A 24,282-nucleotide genomic window follows, 5' to 3' on the forward strand; every position below is an offset into this window, starting at 1 on the left:
ATATGCAATATCTTATGTGTATAGGTATGCATCTGTTTAAGCAGGCGTGTTAAACAGCAAATTGTTGGTTAAACCACTACTTTAAATTTGGAAAATAATGCACTCTGGCTTCATCCAAAAAACCCCAGCCGACTTCCCTAAGTATTATTAAAACATTTTCAAACACCTATATAACAACTCAAAGATTCTGGCATTCAAATAAAGCATTTAAAACACCAATTACCTAATTATTCAACACTTAATGAACTTATTAGTGGCTGCGTTTGTGTGCCATCCTTAGCAATTCCACACAGAATCTGATAAGGATTGTGTTTCCCTTCCATGCGGCAACAATCATGGACTACCATTAAATACACAGTAAAAAAGATGTTAAAAGATAACCAAGACAGCATTTATAATTGGCCCCAGGTTGGTGATGCCTCCGGGCACCTGGCAGAAGTCAACACAGGGACCTAAGTAGGGGAAGATAGTATCGCTAATGTCTAGCAAGCTTCAGCAACTCACAAGACAGGCTCCTGTCAGGGGAGCAGGTGAGACATGACTGCTGCGTAGCTCACATCCTGCGCTTACCCCGGACTTAAAACAGCTGGACAGGTTTTTTATTTAAACAGCAAATTTTGGGTTAAAAAAAAATGAGCAAGTCATTATTGGGGCTATTTGGATAGTGAGAGTTCAGATATCAAGGTTGGTGTCTACATGAAAAATTATACCTCTTTTTTGATTTTATTTTTGTTGAGAATATGCACAGCAAAACATACACCAATTCAATGTACAATTCAGTGACATTGATTTCATTCTCCAAGTTGTGCAGCCATTCTCACCCTCCTTTTCTGAGTTGTTCCTTCCCCATTAACAGACACTCCCTGCCCCCTAAGGTTCCTGTCTGATCTTTCGATGTTGCTGTTGTCATCTTGATCCCATATAAAAAAACCCAGTGCTGTCGAGTCGATTCCAACTAGGTAGATCTTAAAAGACCATAACGCTCAAAGCAGACATTTTTTACTAGTTAAACTAAGGTATTTGTCTTAGTCATCTAGCGCTGCTGTAACAGAAATACCACAAGTGGATGGCTTTAACAAGCAGAAGTTTATTCCCTCACAGTCCAGTAGGCTAGAAGTCTGAATTCAGGGTGCTGGTTCCAGGGGAAGGCTTTCTCTGTCAGCTCTGAAGGAAGGTGCTTGTCATCAGTCTTCCCTTGGTCTGGGAGCATCTCAGCCCAGGAACCCCAAGTCCAAAGGACACACTGCTCCCAGCACTGCTTTGTTGGTGGTTCTTTTACATGTCTCTGTGCTCGCTTCTTTTACATCTCAAAAGAGGCTGGCTTAAGATACTACCTAATCTTGTAGACCTCATCAATATAACTGCCACTAACCCATCTTATTACATCATAGTGATAGGATTTACAACACACAGGGAAATCACATCAGAAGATAAAATGGTAGACAATCATACAAGGGAATCATGACCTAGCCAAGCTGACAGATATTTTTGGGGTACACAGTTCAATCTGTGACATTATTGTTTGGTTTTAAGGAGACTTCAGGGGATATATTCAGTTCAAGATTTAAAGATTATCTCAGGGGAATAGTTTCAGAGGTTCGTCCAGCCACCATGGCTTCAGAAAGTCTGAAGTCCATGATATTTGAAATTCTGTTCTGAATTTTCCATCTTTTAATGGGGATTCTTGTATAGAATCCTTGATCAAAACATGCAGTAATGGTAGCCGGGCACCATCCAGTTCTTCAGGTCTCAAGGCAAAGGAGGCAGTTAGCCACACATTCCAGTTGCCCCTCCTATTCCGGACTCTCCTTCTTCCTCTGTTGCTCCAGGCAAATAGAGACCAATTGCTGTGCCTTGGATGGCCGTTTGCAAGCTAAAAATTATATTTCTTATTGTAGAGTTGTAGTCGAAATTTTTAACTGAAGGATGACATACATAGAGTAAAATGCACAAATCTTAAGTGTCAGGTTGTTTCATCCACATCAAGACCTAGAATGTTCGCTATATTGTGGAAGGTTCTCTTGGGCTCCCTCCTAGTCAACACGCCTCCTCAGAGGTCAGCGCTGTCCTGACTGCACCACAGACTACTTTAGCCTGTTCTAGACCTTCATATAAATGAACTGTACGGTATGTATACTCTTTGTTTTTGGCCTCTTTCACTCAACATAATATCCGTGAGATTAGCACATGTTGTTGGGTATATCAATCATGACATTCTTTTTATTGCTCAGTAGTCTTCCATTGTATGAATGTCCCAGCCTCTTCAAAGGGGTTATTTCCAAATTTTGGCAATAATGAATATAGTAGCTATAAACATTTGTGTACGGGCTTTTGTGTGAACAGAAGTTTTCATCTCTCTTAGGAAAAGACTCAGGAGTGGGGTTGCTGAGTGATAAGGTAACTGTATATTTTAACCGTATGAGCAACTGTGTAACTGTTTTCTAAAGTGACTGGACTATTTTACATTCCCACCAGCCGTGTATGAGAGTTCCAGTTGCTCCACATCCTCACCAGCACTTGGTATTTTTGTTTGTTTGTTTGTAATCATTCCGATAGGTGTGTAGTGGTATCTGTGCGTGTGTTGAATTTCTTTATTACAGTAAATATATATATTTATATATATAACAAAACAGTTGCCCTTTCAACATTTTGACACATATAATTCAGTGACATTAATCATGTTGTGCAACCATCGCCACTATCTGGTTCCCAAATTTTTCCACCTCATTGTATTTTCTAATAGTTTGCTTTTTTTTTTTTTTAATTTTATTGTGTAATACAGGGGAAGTCAGCACAACTGGGCTAATCCAAAAGCTAAGAAGTTTCCAGAATACAACCAAACACTTTGAAGGACAGGGTAGCATGGGCAGGGGTCTGGGGACCATGGTTTCAGCAGACATCTAGGTCAATTAGCATAACAAAGTTTATTAAGAAAATGTTCTGCATTCCACTTTGGTGAGTGGTGTCTGGGGTCTTAAAAGCTAGCGAGCAGCCATCTAAGATGCATCAATTGGTCTCAACCCACCTGGAGCAAAGGAGAATGAAGAACACCAAAGACAAGGAAAATATGAGCCCAGAGAAAGAAAGGGCCACATAAACCAGAGACTATATCTGCCTGACACCAGAAGAACTAGATGGTGCCCAGCTACCACCAATGACTGCCCTAATAGGGAACACAACAGAGAATCCTTGATGGAGCAGGAGAAAAGTGGGATGCAGACATCAAATTGTAAAAAGACCAGACTTAATGGTCTGAGACTGGAGTGACCCCAGAGGATATGGCCCCTGGACTCTCTGTTAGGCCAGAAATAAAACCATTCTTGAAGCTAACTCTTTAGACAAGGATTAGACTGAACTATAAGACATTTTTTTTTATAAGACATAAAATGACACTGCTGAGGAGTGTGCTTCAGGTAGACACATTAAGACTACGTGGGTAGCTCCTGTCTGGAGGTGAGATGAGAAGGCAGATGGGGACAGGAGCTGACTGAATGGACACGGGAAATACAGGGTGGAGAGAAGGAGTATGCTGCCACATTGTAGGGAGAGCAACTAGGGTTACATATCCATGTGTGTATTAGTGTTTGTATGAGAAACTGACTTGAATTGTAAACTTCCACTTAAAGCACAATTAAAACAACAAAAAAAGGAATAACAATAAATAAAATTCTATTGTGCTTTAGGTGAAAGTTTAGAGCATAAATCAGTTTATTAAAAAATTTACATACAAATTGTTTTGTGACATTGGTTACAATCCCCACAACGTGTCAGCACCCCTTTCCCTTTATGCCCTGGGTTCTCTGTGTCCATTCGTCCAGTTTTCCTGACCCTTCTTGCCTTCTCGTCTTTGCTTTTGGGCAGGTATTGCCCATTTGGTCTCACCTACTTGATTGATCTAAGAAGCACGTTTCTCACATGTGTTATTGTTTGTTTTATAGGCCTGTCTAATCTTTGGCTGAAAGGTGGGCTTTGGGAGTGGCTTCAGATCTGAGTTAGCAAGGTATCCAGGGGCGACAGTCTCTGGGGTTCCTCCCATCTCTTGTCAGACCAGTAAGTCTGGTCTTTTTGTTGTGTTTTTTGATGAACAGACGTTTTATTTTAATAAAGTCCAATTTATCTTTTTTTTTTCCCTTGGTGGTGGCTAGTGCGTTTAATCAAATTCTAAAAAAACTACCTATTAGATACACTTGACACTCTATTTTTTTGCTAAAAAAAGGTACTCTGGAGTGACAGCAGTATTTGTCCTCAGTCTCCCCCAGGGTCTCGGGAATGTTTTTACTGGGGAGCGAACAGAGGGCCTGGGGACAGGGCAGGACGTACCGTGCAGAGAGTAGGGTGGTCACAGGCAACATACACCACACATGCATACACATGCATGCGCACACACACACACACACACACACACACACACACACACACACACACCACAGCCACCAACAGTAACCAGCAAAGGAGCAGTCATTCCGTCAGAACATCCTTCCCTCAAAGAGGGTACAATTCTATATCATGGCTTGTACCCTGAGAAAGGGGGAGGTCTGGCAGACTTTTGGGGTGGAGTTGGGGGAACAGATGCTTCTCCGTCTCATGGTTTCCTAGCCCTGGTTGGAGGCCAGGAGTTGAGGACTGGGGAGATTTGGGAAACACACATACACACATCCATATACACCCCTGCAGCACAGCCACCAAGATCTGATGGCAGGGAGGAGGCTGGGGCCTCTGGCTCCCTGGTGCGTATGCGTGGGGCCCCCTGAACCCCACTTTGTCCATTCATCCATCCCACATGATTCTAGTGTCCAAAGCGCCCCCTACCCCCATCGGGGCAGGGAAGGTCCCTACCAGCATTTACATGACAGATTCCTTTTCGAAAGTGTCAGCATCCCCAGCGGGGCCTGGATAGGGTTTGAGGAGGGGGTTTCCTTCCTCGGTTGGGGCTGACAGCTGAGGTAGGGGTGTCTCGCTCTTCACATGGATCAGCTCAGGCACCGGGCTCCTTGACTCTGTGCGATCCACGTAATTTTGGAGGAGTCCCGCGCCAAAGGCATCACCTTCCACATTGAGGACGGTACACGAACGGTCCCTGGGGTGGGGGGAGGGGAGCAGAACAATGGGGAAGTGAGTGGGAGGGAAGGACAAGGGAGGGACCAAGGCCCAGCCCTCCTGCCTCTCTCCCTCTGAAATCCTGAAGCGCCCCTTGTGCCTCCTCCCTCATGGAACCCTATATCCCACTCCTAGACCCAGAAGCTCATCCTGCCATCCTCCCAGGATCCTAAAGGTCTCTTCCTTCTAGATCATCAAAGATCTCTCAATCTAGAATCCTTCATCTAGAACCATATCTCCCTCCCCTCCCTTAGAAGCCCAAAGGGTTTCATCACACTTCTTCTCCTTTAGAAACCCAAGGAACTCCTTCTCTAGCCTCCCTGGACCCCAAATGATGCTTCTTCCAACAATACAAATGACTGGTTTCTTCTGGAACCTCAAAAAGTCATCTCTCCCCTTTCCTGGGGCTACGGAAGACCCATCCATCCCTCCTTTCCTCCCTGGAATACCAAACTTCACCATCAAACCTTTCTCTTCCCTAGAATCCTAAGGATCTCTTTTTCTTTCCTACTTATTTATTCAGCCATTTTGAAAAACAGGCCTTTCTTCCAAGGTACTTCTATGTGGATTCGAACCACCAGCCTTTTGGTTAGTAGCTGAGTGTTCAAACACTTCTACCACCCAGGAACTCCTATGCAACGTTAACCAAAACCAACCCAACTTATTGCCATCAAGTCGATTCGGACTCATAGCAACCCTACAGGACAGAGTAGAACTGCCCTGCCCCATAGGATTTCCAAGGAGCAACTGGTGGATTTGAACTGCCGACCTTCTGGTTAGCAGCCTGAGCTCTTAACCACTGTGCCACCAGGACTCCGCAACCATTACCACGACCTAATTCCAGAACATTTTTATCACCCCAAAAAGGAACACCACCCATTAGCAGTCACCCCCACTTCCACTTGCCCTATACGCCCACCCCTGGCAACCACTAATCTATTTTCTTTCTCTACAGATTTGCCTGCTGTGGACATTTCACAGTAGAAGCCCTGGTGTTGCAGTGATTAAAGTGCTCAGCTGCTAACCGAAAGGTCAGTGGTTCAAACCCACCAGCCTCTTCATGGGAGAAAGACGTGGCAGTCTGCTTCAGTAAGGGTTACAGCCTTGGAAATCCTATGGGGCAGTTCTACTCTGACCTATAGGGTTGCTATGAGTCAGAATCAACTTGATGGCAGTGGGTTTTGGACATTTCATATCAATTTGTCAACCTGTTGCTGTCTAGCTGACTCCCACTCATAGTGACCCTATAGGACTGAGTAGAACAGCCTCATAGGGTTTCCAAGGAGAAGCTGGTGGATTCTAACTGCCAACCTTCTGGTTAGCAGCCGAACTCTTAACCACTGTGCCCAGATTTGGTCTTTTGTGACTGGCTTCTTTCACTCAGCATGATGTTTTCAAGGTTCATCCACATTGTGGCATATATCAGGACTTCATTCTTTTTTACGGTTGAAGAACATTGCATTGTTTAGATAAACAAAATGTAGTACATCCATTTAATATATGAATTGGCATATTTGGGTCAACGAACATTTGGGTTATTTCCACTTTTTGACTATTATAAATAATGCTGTAATGAAAGCTTGTGTTCAAGTTTTTGTGTGGGCACGTTTTAAATTCTCTTGAGTATATACCTAGAAATGGAATTAATGGGTCAGAGAGTTCCTGGGTGGTACAAACAGTTAGGTGCTCGACTACTATCTAAAAGGTCGGCAGTTCAAACCTGCCACCGAGACAGGCCTGGCGATCTAGCTCTGAAAGGTCACAGCCTTGAAAACCCTATGGAGCAGTTCTACTCTGCACACACAGAGTCTCCACGAGTTAGAATCGACATGACAGCAACTGACAACAACACGGTAAGTCTATGTTAAACTTTTTGAGGAAGTGCCCGGCTGTTTTCCAATTTTTATACACTTAACAGCTTAATTGTGACAGCTAACAAGTATTTAGCATTTACTGCTCTCTGGGTGTTGTTTAAGGGAGCTGTATGTATTCAGTCATCTAATCCGCAACCTGACCATCCCCACTTTACAGATGGAGATACTGAGGCACAAGGAGATTTACATACTTGCCCAAAAGTCATAATAACGGGTAAATGGTGGAGCTGAGATTTGAACCCGGGTAGTTTGGCCTATTGGTCTGCTCTATTATCCACTGGAGTACACTGCCTTTCTAAGGTTCTCCTTAGAACCCCAAAGATCCCATCCCTTCCTCTTACTGGAGCACTTAAGGTCCTACTCTCTTTCCTCTAGAACTCCTTCCTCCACAACTCCTCTACTCAGAGGTTCTTAATGACTCTCTCATTCACACCCTTCCCTTGGGGTACCCCTGGGCCCTCCAGAAGCCCCAAACCCACACTTACACCAGCCAGTCCACAGCCAGGATCAAGGAGAGGTCGTGAACGGGCAGGCTGACAGCTTCAAGGATGATGGCCAGAGTGAGGACCCCTCCGGCAGGGATGCCTGCTGCCCCCACGCTGGACGCTGTGGCAGTGACCCTGTGGGGTTATGGAAAACAGGAGGTCATGGAGGGCCCCCGGCAGTAGGAGAGGCTGCCGGAAGAGTCCCACTCCCCAGGGTGGTGCTCCCAGCCTGTGCCCATTCTCAGCCGAAGGGGTCAGGTGGGTCAGGGGACACAGCTCTGCCACCTTCACTCACAGGATGGTGATGATCTTTACTAAGTCCAGGGGCTTCTGGTTGAGCTGGGCAATGAACACGGCAGCCACGCACTGGAAGAGCGCCGCACCGTCCATGTTGACGGTGGCGCCGATGGGCAGGATGAAGCGGCTGATGTGCCTGGACACGCCGTTCTTCTCCTCCACGCACTTCATCATCAGGGGCAGCGTGGCAGAGCTGCACGGGAAGAGAACACCACCATACTGGGTTGGTTAATTCACCCTGCTGGCCCGCCCACCAGCCCAGACCACCCCTAGACCCCGCCCCCTGCCGCCCCCAGGCACTACCCACACTCCGGCAACTGGCCATGCTTTTCCCAGAGGGTTCTAGGCATTCCACAGAATGCCAGGATTCCAAAATACATGGATCTGGGACTCCCTGGGAGGGCATGGACCTTCCCCCATCAAAATACACGCAAACATTTGCACCTAAGTTCTAAAATGCAAAAATTTGCGCCCGAATGCAAAAACTTGCTTGTAAGTACGCACTGACCCTCCCCGCTTCCCCTCCATCAATAATGGACCCCAGCTAAGAATCCCTCTTGTCTGTGGAATGGAGCTGCGGGGCAGGACCTCCAGGGAAGAACGTATACCAAGGAGACAGGTGGAGGGAGTGCCCAGAGGATGGGTCCAGGGTGGCACATAGAGTCCCCTGGGGTGGGGGTGTTGGGAGGGAAGAGGTCAGTTGCTAAAGGCCTGGTTCTCAGGAAGGGAGGAAGCCATTTCTATGGCAGTGGTTTCTTAACTTTTTTAAGGGGGGCGGAATCCAGAACCTTCTGAGAAATTTATGAAAGTATGTCCCCTGAACCCAGATCTAACCTTCCCAAACAAAATTTCTGGGATCTTCAAACACCTAACCCCCTTTCCACAAGCCAAGCCCCCTAGATTCAAACTCCCATCCTGGTTCCCCCCACACACACCTGGAAGAGGTTCCGAAGGCAGTGGCCAGCGGGGTCATGATGCCCCACAGGAATTGGTAGGGGTTCTTGCGGGTGAACAGGAAGTAGATGAGGGGCAACACCAGGAGGCCGTGGATGGTGTGGCCCAGCAGGCAGCACAAGATGTATTTGCCCAGACTGGCGAAGAGTATCCCCACGTCCTCCATCTCCACGATCTTGCTGGCCACCAGGAACAAGATGCCCACAGGGGCATACCTAATCACCAGGAGACAGATTGCTGCGTCTGACCAGGTGCCCACTGAGCTAGGAGCCAGGCACACATTAGCATTGCTGTCCCTGTTTTTCAGATCTATTAGATTTTGTTTAATTCAAGGAGAGCAGCAAGGCACTCATAATAGGAGCTCCCTCCTGGGGTTGTTGTGGAGATTCAGTCATGTTCAATCACTGAGTCTAGGCTGGTGGTGGGTGGGGCCTTAGTGGTGGGCAGGGCCTGAGTCAGGGGAAGGGGGCGGGTGGGCACACAGGGTGACCACACTTCCCAGCAGGAGCCGCCACCGGGGTATCATATGCCGAAGGTATGGGCATCACTTCCAGGCCTGGCTCATGGAAACTTCTGGAGCCATCCTCCCCTCCCCTCCCTTCCGCCTGCCTTGCAGCTACGCCTTTAGAGAATATAGCCTGGGGTTTACACTGAACATGCAAGAAATTTCTGGATTTCTTTGTTACAGTGTTTACTTGAACCAATACATAATCTTACCACATCATGAGATATAAAGAGGCCATATATCATTTCTTAATAACAACCAGTGGTGCAAATAGTTTGTGCTCAACTGCTAACCTAAAGGTTGACAGCTTGAACCCACGGTGCAGCACCACGACAGAAAGTTCTGGCGATCTGCTTTGGTAAAGATTACAGCCAAAACCCTGTAACCCACGGGAACACCATGAGCGGGAACAGACTGGACTCACCGGCTACTAACAACAACAAGGTATCGTGCGCTGATGATCACACTGGGCCCTTGAACGTGATCGCATCTCGGCAACAACCCCACGAGAGAGCTCCTATTATGAGTCCCTCACTGCTGTCATTGAATTAAACAAAATCGAATAGATCTGTGAAACAGGGACAGTAATGCTAAGCTTCACAGGAATGTCGGGAAGATTCAATGAGATGCTGAGTTTAAAGCCTACTGTATACAATAATAATAAAAAAAAAAAAAAAACCCAAGCTCATCGCCATTGAGTCCGTTCCAACTCATAATGACCCTATAGGACAGAGCAGAACTGCCTATGGGGTTTCCGAGACTGTAATCTTTACAGAAGCTGAATGCCACGTCTTTCTCCTGTAGACTGGCTGGTGGGATCCAGCTGCCGACCTCTCAGTGAGCAGCCGGGTGCTGAACCACTGAACAATCAGGGCTCCTTTTCTGTACACAATAAGTGATCAGTAAACTTCAGGCCCACCACTCGTCTGTCAGTTTGTTGCACTGTGGTGGCTTGTGTGTTGCTGCGATGCTGGAAGCTATCCCACTGGTATTTCAAATACCAGCAGGGTCATCCACGATGGACAGATTTCAGCGGAGCGTCCAGACTGAGACAGACTAGGAAGAACGACCTGGTGATCTACTTCTAAATATATTGGCCAGTGAAAATCTCATAAATAGCAGCAGAACACTGCCTGATATAGTGCTGGAAGATGAGCCCCTCAGGGTGGAAGTCACTAAAAATACAACTGGGGAAGAGCTGCCTCCTCAAAGTAGAGTTGACCTTAATACGGATGGAGTAAAGCTTTTTGGACCTTCATTTGCTGATGTGGCACGACTCAAAATAGAAGAAACAGCTGCAAACATCCATTAATAATCAGAACATGGAAGGTACAAAGTATGAATCCAGGAAAATTGGAAGTGGTCAAAAATGAAATGGAATGCATAAAGATCAATATTCTAGGCATTAGTGAGCTGAAATGGACTGGTTGGTCATTTTGAATCAGAGAATCATATGGTCTACCATGCTGGGAATGACAAATTAAAGAGAAATGGCATCGCATTCATTGTCAAAAAGAACATTTCAAGATCTACCATGAAGTACAATGCTGTCAGTGATAGGATAATTTCCATACGCCTACAAGGAAGACCAGTAAATATGACTAGTATTCAAATTTACGCACAAACTGCTAATAACAAAGATGAGGAACTTCAAGGTTTTTACCAACTTCTGCAGTCTGAAATTGATCAAACATGCAACCAAGAAGCATTGATAATTACTGGTGATTGGAATGCAAAAGTTGGAAACAAAGAACGATCAGTAGTTGGGAAATATGGCTTTGGTGATAGAAACGACGCTAAAGGTTGCATGATAGAATTTTGCAAGACCAATGACTTCTTCATTTTCAACAACATAAATGGCGACCATACATGTGGGCCTCGCCAGGTGGAATACACAGGAATCAAATTGACTACATCTGTGGAAAGAGATGATGGAGAAGCTCAATATCATCAGTTAGAACAAGGCCAGGGGCCAACTGTGGAAAAAAAACTGTGGAACAAACCATCAATTGCTCATATGCAAGTTTAAGTTGAAGCTGAAGAAAATTAGAACAAGTCCATAAGAGCCAAAGTACGACCTTGTGTATATCCCGCCTGAATTTGGAGACCATCTCAAGAATGGATTTGACATATTGAATACTAATGATTGAAGATCAGACAAGTTGTGGGGTGACATCAAACATGAAGAAAGCAAAAGGTCATTAAAAAAGAAAGAAAAGACCAAAACAGATGACAGAAGAGACTCTGAAACTTGCTCTTGAACACAGAATAGCTAAAGCAAAAGGAAGAAATAATCACGAAAAAGAGCTGAACAGATTTTAAAGGGCAGGTCAGGAGACAAAGTGAAGTATTATAATGAAATGTGCAAAGACCTGGAGATAAAAAACCAAAAGGGAAGAACACATTTGACATTTGTCAAGCTGAAACAACTGAAGAAAAAATTCAAGCCTTAACTTGCAATATTGAAGGATTCTATGGGCAAAATATTGAACCATGCAGGGAGCATAAAAAAAAGATGGAAGGAATACACACTCACTATACCGAAAAGAATTGGTTGACATTCAGCCGTGGCATATGGCAAGAGGTGGCATATGATCAAGAATCAACAGTACTGAAGGAAGAAGTCCAAGCTGCACTGAAGGCATTGACAAAAAACAAGGCTCCGAGAATTGACGGAATACCAATTGAAATGTTTCAACAACTGGATGCAGCTCTGGAGACGCTCACCAGTCTATGCCAAGAAATTTGGAGGACAGCTACCTGGCCAACGAACTGGAAGAGGTCCATATATGTCCCCATTCCAAAGACAGGTGATTCAACTGAATGCGGAAATTATTGAACAATATCATTAATATCAAACGCAAGTAAAATATTGCTGAAGATCATTTGAAAATGGCTGCAGCAGTACATCAATAGGGAACTGCCAGAAAGTCAAGCCAGATTCAGAAGAGCATGTGGAGCAAGGGATATCATTCCTGATGTCAGATCGATCTTGGCTGAAAGCAGAGAATACCAGAGGGATGTTCACCTATGTTTTATTGACTCTGCAAAGGCATTCGACTGTGTGGATCATAACAAATTATGGATAACATTGCAAAGAATGGGAATTTCAGAACACTTAATTGTACTTATGCAGAACCTGTACAAAGATCAAGTGGCAGTCATTCGAATAGAACAAAGGGATGCTGTGTGGTTTAAAATCAAGAAAGGTGTGTGTCAGGGTTGCATCCTTTCACCATGCTGATTCAATCTGTATGCTGAGCAAATAATGTGAAAAATCAGGGTATATGAAGAATGTGGCATCAGGATTGGTATAAGACTCATTATATGTGATATGCAGAGGACACAACCTTGCTTTCTGAAAGTGAAAAGGACTTGAAGCATTTACTGATGAAGATCAAAGACTACTGACTTCGGTATGAATTATACCTAACATAAAGAAAACAAAAATCCTCACAACTGGGCCAATAAGGGAGAGAAGATTAAAGTTGTCAAGGATTTCATTTTACTTGGATCCACAATCAATGCCCTTGGGAATAGCAGTCAAAAATTCAAAGGACGCATTGCATTGGGCAAATTTGCTGCAAAAGACCTCTTTAAAGTGTTGAAAACCAAAGATGTCACTTTGAGGACTAAGGTGCGCCTGGCCCAAGCCGTGGTGTTTTCAATCGCCTCACATGCATGCGAAAGCTGGACAGTGAATAAGGAAGACTGAAGAAGAATTGATGCCTTTGAATAACGGTGTTGGAGAAGAATATCGAATATATCGTGGACTGCCAGAAGAATGAACAAGTCTGTCTTGGAAGAAATATAGCCAGAATGCTCCTTAGAAGCAAGGATGGCAAGACTTTGTCTCACATACTTTGGACATGCTAGCTGGATGGACCAATCCCTGGAGAAGGACATCATGCTTGGTAAAGGGTCAGAGATAAAGAGAAGACCCTCAACGAGATGGATTGACGCAGTGTCTGCAATAATGGGCTCCAACATATTAACAATTGTGAGGATGGCACAGGACCAGGCAGTGTTTCATTCTGTTGTTCATAGGGTCGCTTCGATTCAGAACCGACCTGAGGGCACCTAACAGCAATATAACTTCAGGCAGGATTATCATCACCCTTTCCTGGAGTCAAGATCTCAAGGGTGTCAGCCTCCTAGTCAGAAGGGCTTCCCAAATCACTTCTTGACTGCTCAACTGTTGTTGTGAATGGAATAGTGTGCTCCCAAAATTCAGATCCACTGTAACCAAAGAATGTGACCTTATTTGGAAATAGGGTCTTTGCAGTTGTCTTTAAGGATATGAAGATAAGATCATCCTGGGTTTAGGGTGGCTCTAAATCCAATGACTGGTATCCTTATCAGAGGACACATGGAATGTGTGGCTAACTGCCTCCATGAACAACTAACTGCCTTCTGTACCATAAGACAGGAGTGGATGGTGCCTGGCTACTGTTACTCAGTGTCATGGTTTGAATTGTGTCCCCCACCCCCCCCCGCCAAAATGTGTATCAGTTTGGCTAGACCATGATTCCCAGTGTTGTGTGATTGTCCATTTTGTCATCTGATGTGATTTTCCTACGTGTATGCAAACTCTATGATGTTAATGAGATGAGATTAGTGGCAGTTATATTAATGAAGCAAGACTCAATCTACATGATTAGGTTGTGTCTTAAACCAATCTCTTTTGAGATATAAAAGATAGAAGCAAGCAGAGAGACAGGGAAACCTCATACCACCAAGAAAGCAGCACCAGGAGCAGAGTGCATCCTTTGGACCCGAGGTTCCTGCACAGAGAAGCTCCTAGACCACGGGAAGATTGATGATAAGGACCTTCTCCCAGAGCTGACACAGAAAGCCTTCCCCTGGAGCTGATGCCCTAAATTTGGACTTCTAGCCTACTGAACTGTGAGAGAATAAATTTCTCTTTGTTAAAGCCATCCGCTTGTGGTATTTCTGTTATAGCAGCATTAGATGACTAAGACAGAATTTGGTACCGGTAGTGGGGTGCTGCTCTAATAAATACTTAAATGTGGAAGTAATTTTGAAGCTGTGAATGAATAGAGGTTGGAAAAGTTTTAAAGCGCTTAACAGTAAAAGCCTAGATTGCCTTGAAGAGACTGTTGGTGGAATTACGGACATCAAACACAATTCTCATGAGGGCTCAGAAGGAAATGGGAGCTGTTACACCAGACGTGGTGCAAATGGTGAGAAGCAGCATCAGAGAACCAGCAATAGCAGAACCAGGAGAGCAGCTTGAGACAGCACTGGACCCAACCCATGGAGCAAGAGAGCTGACTGCCTTCCAGCCAAAGTTTCCCGGCAGAGTTAGGTACCTCCAAGCACTTATCAGTGGAGTTAAAGAGCTTTGGAACACTTGCCTGAGCGAAGCAGCACAGACGTGGGCGGTGAGGCCCCAGGGGCTGAGAGAACAAGGAACCAGGATACAGAAGGTGAAGAGACAAGGAACACAGGAAGCAGAGCTGCCTCAGCCTCAAAGCGTATGGCCACGATCTCTGGGGTCTCTAAAGGTGGAGTCGCGGCTCAGATGGACTAGGAGAAGGGTATGCCTAAAGCTTAGAGAGCAGAGCTGCCGTCCCAGTGGGCCTGGAAGGTGGAGCTAAAGCCCAGGGCAGATGGGCCTCCACTCAGAATCCCGACAGTGTGGCCAATATCTAGAGTCTGGAGGGCAGGGCCATTGTGTAAATGGTCTCAGAGAACAGAGAATTATTTTCAGGCCTTGAGGGCTAATGTAACGTGTTCTGCTGACTTGCTTGGTGCCTGTTATCCCTTCTTTCCCTCCAATTTCTCCCATTTGTAATAGAAATGTCTAGCTTGTGCCTGTTCCACCATTGTACTTTGGAAGCAGCTAACTTGTATTCTAGATTTCACAGATGAAGGGGAATTTTTGAATTTTGAACTTGGAGTTGAATTAAGACTTTTGCTATGATACGATGGGGTGACTGTGTCTTACATGTAGCAAGGACATGAATTTTTGGGGGGCTAAAGAGTGGAATGTCATGACTTGAATTGTGTCCCCCCAAAATACGTGTATCAATTTGGCTAGGCTATGATTCCCAGTGTTGTGTGATCATTCACCATTTTGTCATCTGATGTGATTTTCCTGTGTGTTGTAAATCCTATCTCTATAATGTTAACGAGGTGGGATTGGCAGCAGTTATGTTAATGAGGAAATCTACAAGATTAGATTGTGTCTTAAGCCAATCTGTTTTGAGATATAAAAGAGAGAAGCAAGCAGAGAAACATGGGGACCTCAAACCGCCAAGAAACAAGAGCCAGGAGAACAGTGAATCCTTTGGACCTGGGGTCCCTGCACTGAGAAACTCCTCTACCAGGGGAAGATTGATGACAAGGACCTTCTTCCAGAGCCAACAGAGAGAGAAAGCTTTCCCTGGAGCTGACACCCTGAATTTGGACTTGCAGCCTACTACACTGTGAGAGAATAAATTTCTCTTTGTTAAAGCCATCCACTTGTGGCATTTCTGTTATAGCAGCACTAGATGACTAAGACACTCAACATTTTGATCAGAGATTCTATAGAGGAATCACGATTAAAAGGGGGAAAATGCAGAACAGAATTTCAAATTCTCATGGACTCCAGACTTTATGGAGCCAAGTGGGCTGGATGAACCCCTGAACTATTGCCCTGATATAATCTTTAAACCTTAAACCAAAAATATCCCCTGAAGTCTTCTTAAAACCAAACAATAAAAAAAAAAATTGTTTAGCTAAACTAGTAAAAAATGTCTACCTTGAGCATTATGCTCTCTTAAGAACTATCTATATGGGATCAAAGTGACAATAGTAACTCATAAGATCAGATAGGATCCTTAGGGGGTAGGTGAATTTATGTTAATGGGAGAGGAACAACTCAGAAAAAGAGGGCGAATGGTTGCAGAACTCGTAGAATGTAATCAGTGTCACTGAATTATACGTGCAGAAATGATTGAATTTGTGTATGTTTTGCTGTGTATACTCTCAACAACAACAACAAAACAAAATTAAAAAAAGAAAAAAGGAGAGGACACAGAGAAGAAGGTAATGTGAAGGTGGAGGCAGAGATTGCCGTGACGTGTCTACACGCTGAGGAATGCCAAGGACTGCCGGAAGCCACCAGAAGCTAGGAGAGAGGCAGGGAATGGATTCTCCTTCAGAGCCTCCAGAAGAAAACAACCCTGCCCACACCCTAATTTCAGACTTCTGGCCTCCTGTAATGTGACAGAATAAATTTCTGTTGTTTTAAGCCATGCAGTTTGTGGTATTTTGTTATGGCAGTCACAGGAAACTAATACAATTATTACCATGGATAATTACCTTCCAAATACCCATTTTCTTCTTTAGGAACAGAAGAAAGGCAACATTTCCCAGCCGCCTGTGCAGCTAGGATTTCAGCCAGTGGGCTATACGTACAAGCTACATATAAGGCAGTCGATAAATATTAGCTATTATTGTTTACTGCAGGTACGCTATAGGCCAGGTACTGTCCCAAGAATTTTACACGTCTTAACTCATTTAAGCCTGACTATAATCGTAGTTCAGTGGTAGAATTCTCGCCTTCCATGTGGGAGACTCAGGTTCGATTCCCAGCCAATGCACTTCGTGTGCAGCCGTGACCCATCCGTCAGTGGAGGCTTGCATGTTGCTATGACGCTGGACAGGTTTCAGTGGCGCTTCCAGATTAAGATGGACTAGGAAGAAAGGCCTGGCAATCTACTTCTAAAACTCAGCCAATGAAAACCCTGTGGATCACAGTGATCCTCAGCCGATCATGGGGATGGTGCAGGACTAGGCAATGTTGTGTTGTTATGCATGGGGTTGCGATGAGTCGAGGGCTAACTCCATGACAAAGTTAACAATGGAGGGGAAACTGAGGCATAGAGAGTCCACACAGCCAGGAAATGGTAGATGCTGGATTGGAATCCAGGCCATCTAGGTCCAGGAAGCAGATGGGAGGGTCCCCCACCCTGCACAGATGAGCCCTGCCTGCCTGTGGCCAGCCCTCCCACCCAACACCTGCAGCCCTTTCTCCCACCACCTACCACATGATCCAGGAGACCAGCACCATGGTGGCATCATTGAAGGAGTTGAAGAAGTTGATAAGTAGCTCCCCCTCAGGCCCCAGCTTCCGCAAGGCCACACCCAAGACGATGGCAAACACCACCAGGCCCAGGATGTTCATTCCTTCCACCTCACCCCCCAGGGGCACCTGCAGGCAGGAGCAGGGAATTCAGTCAACCTGCACAGATACTGTCACTGAGGGCCTGTCCTGGAAACTGCTGGGAGCCAGCAGTGACAAGACAGCTCCTCAGACCCACCTGCTGAAGACTCACAGTCCAGGTCCAAGGATGGGGGGGAGGAGTCACCAGGGGCAAGCTGGAGTGGGCAGGGCTGAGGTGGGGGAGGCCAGGGGAGCATGGGAACTGAGAAAGGGGGCCAACTTGGGAGGAGTCAGGGAGGACTTCCTAGAGGGAGTATCAGAGCTGACACCTGGAGGGCGGGAAGGTGAACCAGGTAAAGAGGTGGGGTAGAAGGTTCTAGAAAGAAGAAACAAAATGGCTTGAAATGAGAGCAACTTGGGCATTGAAAGAATGGAATGAAATTCACTGTGGCTGGAGCGGAATGAACTGGAAGAGAGGGTCACGAGATGAGGCTGGGCAGGCAGGCAGAGGTCCAACCTTGCAGGGCCTCACGAACTGTGGCAAGGAGCCTGGGCTTTCTTTTTCCTGAGGGCACTAGGGAACCATAGCAGGGCTTTGAGGCACAGGAGAGGCAGGGTCAGGTTTGGACTTTCGAAAAACCTCTGTGATAGTTCCCTAGATGGCACAAATGGTTCAGCGATTGACTGCTAGCTGAAATGTTAGCGATTCAAACCCACATAGGTGCCTCAGAAGAAAGGCCTGGTGATCTGCTTGCAAGAGGTCACAGCCTTGAAAACCCTATGGAGCAGTTCTGCTCCGCACAGATGGGGTCACCACGAGTCGGGATCAACTCGATGGCTCAAAACAACAGTTGTGCGCTGTCGAGTCGATTCTGACTCACAGCGACCCAATGTGCCAGAGTAAAACTGCCCCATAGTTTCCTAGACTGTAATCTTTACAGGGTTTGGACCTGCCAACCAGTCCACGGGAGAAAGATGTGGCACTCAGCTTCCATAAAGATTACAGCCTTGGAAGTCCTATGGGGCAGTTCTACTCTGCCCTACAGGGTCACTATGAGTCAGAATTGACTTGATGGCAACGGGTAATCTTTGCGGGAAGACATCGCCATGTCCTTTCTCCCTCGGAGCCGTGGGTGGGTTCAAACCGCTAACTGCAGCCGAGTGCTTACCCACTGCAACACCAAGGCTCGTTACAGCAATAGCCCGATACAAACAAAGTGCCACAGTGTCTTCAATAGAAAGACCACTTTGGCGGTCAGGGTGAGGATGGGTGGGAGGGTGTGGGACTGGGGCAGGACACCAGGGAGGAGAAGGAAGAAGAGAGAAAGAAGGAAGGGAGAACAGGGGGCAAGATACAGAGATGTTCGAACAGCAGGAAAAAAGAAAAACGGAAACTGAAGGGACCACAGAGAGTTTAAATCAAATTGTCCACCAAATTTTACAAGATCAATGGGGGAGACAAAGGCTGGGGGTGGGTGTAAAACCCAAAACCAAACCTGACTCATGGTAACCCCATGTATTACAGAGTAGAACTGCTCCATAGGGCTTTCTTGGCTGTGATCTTTATGGAAGCAGATCGCCAGGCCTTTCTTCTGTGGCACACTGGGTAGGTAGGTTCAAACTGCCAACCTCCAGAATAGTAATGGAGTGCAAAAGGTTTGCACCACTCGGAGACCTCAGGGGAGGGGTAAGGGAACAAGATAGAACCAGAGCAATGGACCAATAGGCGCGGCTCCCACCACCCTTGCCTAGCTCTCACCTTTACCAGTGTTCCGTTCTGGTCTCCAGCGATCCGTCTCATTTCATAGGAGGTGGTGTACTGCAGGGGGCATTGGGAAGAGTGACTTTCAATTATTACAGAGGCTCCCTCACCCTGGTACTGGTGCCAACAATGGCCAAAGCCTGCCCTCCTGCCCTAAGCATCCTTAAACATCAGCTCATTCCATCCTGCTGGCAACGCCACTGAAGTAGGACTATTAATGCCCCCACTTGCCAGAGGTAGAAACTGAGGCTCAGAGAGGTCAAGACACTTGCTTAGGGCCACACAGCTAGAATGAGATTCCCAGAAGGCGCTCTGAGCCTGTATTCTCAGTTCTTGATAGAAGGGGTCTGGACGAGTTTCAGAGGTCACCCAAGAACCCTCTAATATTGCCTGTAAGCATGTGGGCACCTGCTTTTTCCCAGGCACCATCCCAAATCAGGCAGCAAGGGCTGCAACTTGCTGTCTCCCCACCCTGGCCACCCCCTGCCCCTCGGGACACCCCTGAGGACTCACTGAGCGGAAGGCTGCAGACACCAGGTTGGAGGGGAAGATATTTCTGCAGAGACAGACATATGGGGGGTTATTAGAAACTGGTGGGGGGTAGGGCGGTAGAGCAGTGAGTGCTTGGGGGGTGGTGGGCTGGCCTTTTAGCAGATGGAGAAAACCTCTGAGACCCTGTTTGCATACCCGTGGCTCCCACCCATGCCTCAGCCAGGGTCTGGTCAGGCAGAGTTGGACCTGGGTCTGTACCCTGGCCCTGAGGGACTGTGGCTGGGAGTGAGGAATGCTGGCTTCCCAAGGCAGGCTGGGTCAGGATCAGCCAGGGCGTCAGCCCCACCCCAAGAGGTAAACTTAATACCCTACACATCTTGCATCAGCCACTTCCTTCTGGAGGGCTGAGGGCTAAGAGCTGGAGGCTGGGAGGGCTGGTCCCTGGGGACTAGTAGGTGGGTTGGAGAGTGTGGTGGCAGTGTGAGGCTAGGAGAGGGTGACAGGGATGGCTTTGTGTGTCATGAGTGTGCACGTTCTTGTGTGGCGGTATCCAACGATGGCCTTGTGCGTCTCCAGATGAGAGTAAAGTAACAGATGACATGTCTATAGCACATTCTGTGTGTCAGGCACTGCCGTAAGTGCTTTACGTAAACTAACTCATTTAACAAACTTGGCTGCTACCTGAGAGGTTGGAGGTTTGAGTCCACCTGGAGACGCCTCAGAAGAAAGGCCCTATGATTAACTTCCGAAAAATCAGCCATTGAAAACCCTACGGAGCGCAGCTCTACTTTGACACACACGGGGTCACCATAAGTTGGGGGCCAACTCTATGGCAGCTAACAATAATCCTCACAACAGCTCTTTGAGATGAAAATCAAAGAAAACCCAAACCCACTGCCGTCGAGTCGAGTCCTATTCAGAGCAGCCCCATAGGACAAAGTAGAACTGTCCCATAGGGTTCCCAAGGAGCGGCTGGTGGATTTCAGCTGCCAACCTTTTGGTTAGCAGCTGAGCTCTTAACCAGTCGCTGTGCTACTGTTGGGATAAGCACTGTTACTGGGGTTTGTATCCAGCTAGGCTGGCTCCGTAGTACTAATCGTTACCCATACTCCCTCTCACCAACGATGTGGGCGTACCGCTATTTCTGTGGGTCAGTGTATAGTTTGTCAGGTGTTGGCATCCAGGTGGGGGGAGGGTTAGCAGTCAGGTGTGTGGGACCAGGCCATGTGAAGTGGTAGCCATGGTGTGAACATGTTGGTGTGTGGCCTTGTAGAAGTGTGTATGTGTGTATGTGTATTCTGCGCTTGAGTGTGTGTTTAGGCATTGGTGTGATCGGTGAGGTCATCAAGTGGTTGTTTGTCCTGATGAGGTGTGAGTACACTGGTATACATGTGACAGCTGGTGTAAGGCTATGTGGCCATTACAGCCAAGACCAAATGTTTCTGTGTGCCTGTGCCAGCTGTGTGCAGCTATGTGTCACTTGGTTGCAAGGTTGTGTGGCTACGTCCAGTTGTGCATAGCTGTATGTCGCCTGGTTATAAGGTTGTGTGTCTGTGCGTGGCTGTGTGTGCCTTGGATATAAGATTGTGCAGCTGTGTAAGATGTTACAGCTACGGCTGAGTGTCTGTGTGCCTGCATCCAGCTGTGTGTGGCTTAGTCACTTGGTTAGAAGGTTGTGCGGCCATGTGAGATGTCAGAGCCAAGTCCCTGAGTGTCCGGGCATGTGTAAGCTACAACTCTTTTGGAACACAGGGGAAGCCTGTGCGTAAACAGCCATGGAGAGGGGGTGCCCATCCACAGGAAGCCTATACCCACCCAGGCTGGGGCTGGGCCAGGACCCAGCTAATCTCCCTCAGCCAGGGGTACCTAGGCAACTTCTGGGCACCAAGTCTCTCCCAGGCATCTCAGCATGTGCTGCTGCCCCAGAGGCCGGGGACCCTGCTCTGTGACTCATCATTTCCTTCCCACCACTTCCAGGAAGCTCCCCACCTGGAGACATTGAATCAGCAGGCCAGGAAGGCAGGGCCCTGTGGACCCAGCTGTCTGCCTCTTCAAATGGGGATGGCCATGAGGGGGTGGGGGGAAGCCAGAGGCCAGAGAGGGAGAAGAATCTGCCCTTTCTAATTGGTCCGCTGCTAGGCAGCCTACCGTGGGGAAGGAAATAACGGAATGGAAAGGCTGCCTTAGTGGTGGAGGGACTGCCCAGGAAGATATAAAGTGGAAGCCTATAAAGGGAAGCCCTCAGGCCCCAGCTAAGCGGGCACAGGAAGGGAAATTGAGGAAAGAACTTGAGGTGTCGGGGTGACATGTGGGCAGGGAGCATGGACATGTGACAGGGAGCCCTGGGGTTAGGTGGAGGGCCTAGGTTGTCCAGGGGCTCCCTACCCTGGCGTCCCAAGCCTTCTGACCCTGGCTACAAATCTTTATCCAGAGCTCCATTCTGGGGCCCTTGGGTGTCCAAAAATCCCTTCCCAAGAAGCTTCCCTCAGGGTCTCTCCCTCTCATAAGGTCCCTCCTATGTCTGCTAAAGACCTCCAAGCACTACTCTTTCTTTTCCTTCTGAGTCCTCTTTGCCTATCACACTCCTGGGGTGTCCTCTCATGCATCCAAGCCCCAAATTGAGAAGGTCCTTTCCCTGGGAGTCTGGCCTCACCCGCTGTACCCCACCCTCAAGGGGCCACAGCCCCTCACCTGCCCCCTCTGCCCCAGGACCTGGAGATGCCTCTGCTCAGGGGGACCCAAAGCCCCGCTCCTGTCCACGTGTCCCCTCCCCCCGCCTGCGATGGGGTCTGACCTCACGAGATCCAGGAAGGAATCCAGCACCTCCTTGCTGGGGGCCGCTTCGCCAGTGCCCAGGGCCCCGACAGAGGCGTTGATGGCGGCGAAGGCGGCGCCGGGTTGCAGCGCCAGAGCCAAGCCCACTCCGAGGGCCGAAGCGAGCAGTGTGGTGCCCAGGAAAAAGAGCAGCGCCCATGCGCCCAGGCGGCCAAGCGCGCTGGGGTCCAGACTGGCGGCACCGCCAACCAGACTACAAACCACCAGTGGCAGGATGATCATTCTCAGCAAGCGCAGCAGCAGTTCGCCCGGGAAGGCGAAGGCCACCAGGCGCGCGGGGCCCAATGCTAGCGCGCCGCCGGCCTCTGACACCCCCAGCCCCAGCGCCACGCCCGCCGCCACGGCCACCACGGTCAGCAGCACCAGCAGGTTGGCGCGAAGGCAGCGGCGCACCTGGTCCCAGGAACGGCAGCAGCCGCCGGCCGCAGCGTCTTGATCCTCCATAGAGATCAACGTCGAGGCACCGTTAGCTATGGGCTCCGCCGTCGCCGCGAACCCTTTGGGGTCGCACCTGGGAGGATCAGCCACCATGATGGGAAGAACCGGGGTTCCTTAACGCCTAAAAGCTCGGAGAGCTTGGGGCTCCTTCCCAGGTCGCCGACGTTCCTTAGGACTGAGAGTTGAGTAACAACGCCTGCGGGCTGGAACTTTGGGTTGGATGGTTTTCTTAGAGCTAGGAGTTCACAGCCCCAGGTCCTTGGCTCTTGGAAGCTGGAGTGTCTGGGCTCCCTAGGCTGGGCGCTGGAGTTCCTCTGCTATTCCAAATTGGGAAGGAAAGTTTCAGGGGCCCAAAAGCTGGGAGGCCCTGGTTGTTGGAAATACAAGAGTTCCTCTGGCTAGGACCTGGGCTCCTAGGTCCAGGTGGCAGAGGTTTGCAGAAGGCTCAGTCCTGGTGGCGCAGATCCAGGGCGTTTAGATCCGGGAGGCGGGCACCCGGGGCACCAGGGTCCTGGAAACCGAGAGCTGGGGCACCTAGGTCTGAGAGCCGGGAAACGGAGCTCCAGGAAGAGGGGACCCAGACTCTTGGGTCCGAGAGCGGCGATCCAGGCCCCTGGGTGCGAAAGGCGGCCGTCCGCGGCCCAGGGAGGTAGCTGCTATTACGGGAGAGGTAACCTCCCGGACGCGCCGCGTGGCTCTGAGCCCGCCTGGCGGAAGCTGCCAGGATTAAGGCCAGGGGCGGGGCTTGAGAAGGCGGGGGCCGGTCCGATTGGCTACGGCTTCTTGGAGCCTCTGGCAAGCGAGGAGCTGGGCTGAGGCTGCAGCAGGGCAAAAAAAAAAAAAATAGTAAAAGGCAAATAACAATGTCATTTCCAGGGGTGGGGCTTTGAGGGGGCGGGGCCTGGGGCGGGGCATTAAGACGGAGCTTCTTCCCGCTGAAGAAATTGGGCTGAGCACTGCGACTGAAACGCTGGCGCGCGGGGTCTGGTGGTTCATTTGCAAATCACCTCCCCCTCTTCAAGTCATAAGTTCTGTCTTGAGCCGCATCTAAGAACTCCATCCAGTTCCCTCGAATGCAGTTGATAAAACTCATTGTTCACAGTGATGTAAGATTTAAAAGAGATGGAGTTGTTTTTAAAAGTTTCCAGTTCAAAACGCGACACATCAATTAATGGTGGTTATCATGACATCAGGACTGCAATTCGCTCCCCGCGTAGGTACCACGATTTGCAATTCACCCCTTCAAAGCGACAATTCAATTTTAATGATTGTGTTACTAATGCTTTTAAAAAGGCTTTCACAGAATCTTTTCCCAATGTATGTATTTATTTTAATAATATTTTATTGTGTTTGCAGTGAAGGTTTAC

At 47.9% G+C, this 24,282-nt stretch overlaps 1 protein-coding gene across 2 annotated transcripts; it reads right to left on the bottom strand.

Annotated features, from left to right (window-relative positions):
* Positions 1-2,723: 2,723 nt before the first annotated feature.
* SLC1A5 (solute carrier family 1 member 5) lies at positions 2,724-23,623 on the bottom strand. Of its 2 annotated transcripts, XM_003406711.4 has the most exons (8): positions 22,437-23,623; positions 19,664-19,706; positions 19,148-19,207; positions 17,270-17,436; positions 8,689-8,922; positions 7,752-7,946; positions 7,457-7,591; positions 2,724-5,077 (listed from the first exon to the last, which is right to left on the bottom strand). In XM_003406711.4, the coding sequence occupies exons 1-8, from the start codon at positions 23,006-23,008 to the stop codon at positions 4,843-4,845; spliced, it is 1,641 nt and encodes a 546-aa protein (XP_003406759.2). In that variant the 5' UTR covers positions 23,009-23,623; the 3' UTR covers positions 2,724-4,842. The 2 variants fall into 2 exon arrangements, with proteins under 2 accessions (XP_003406759.2, XP_064149945.1); XM_064293875.1 differs by lacking the exon at positions 19,664-19,706 and having other exon boundaries at positions 22,437-22,723.
* Positions 23,624-24,282: the final 659 nt, after the last annotated feature.

This window comes from Loxodonta africana, chromosome 11 (assembly GCF_030014295.1).
Source record: "Loxodonta africana isolate mLoxAfr1 chromosome 11, mLoxAfr1.hap2, whole genome shotgun sequence".
Taxonomy (NCBI): Eukaryota; Metazoa; Chordata; class Mammalia; order Proboscidea; family Elephantidae; genus Loxodonta; species Loxodonta africana.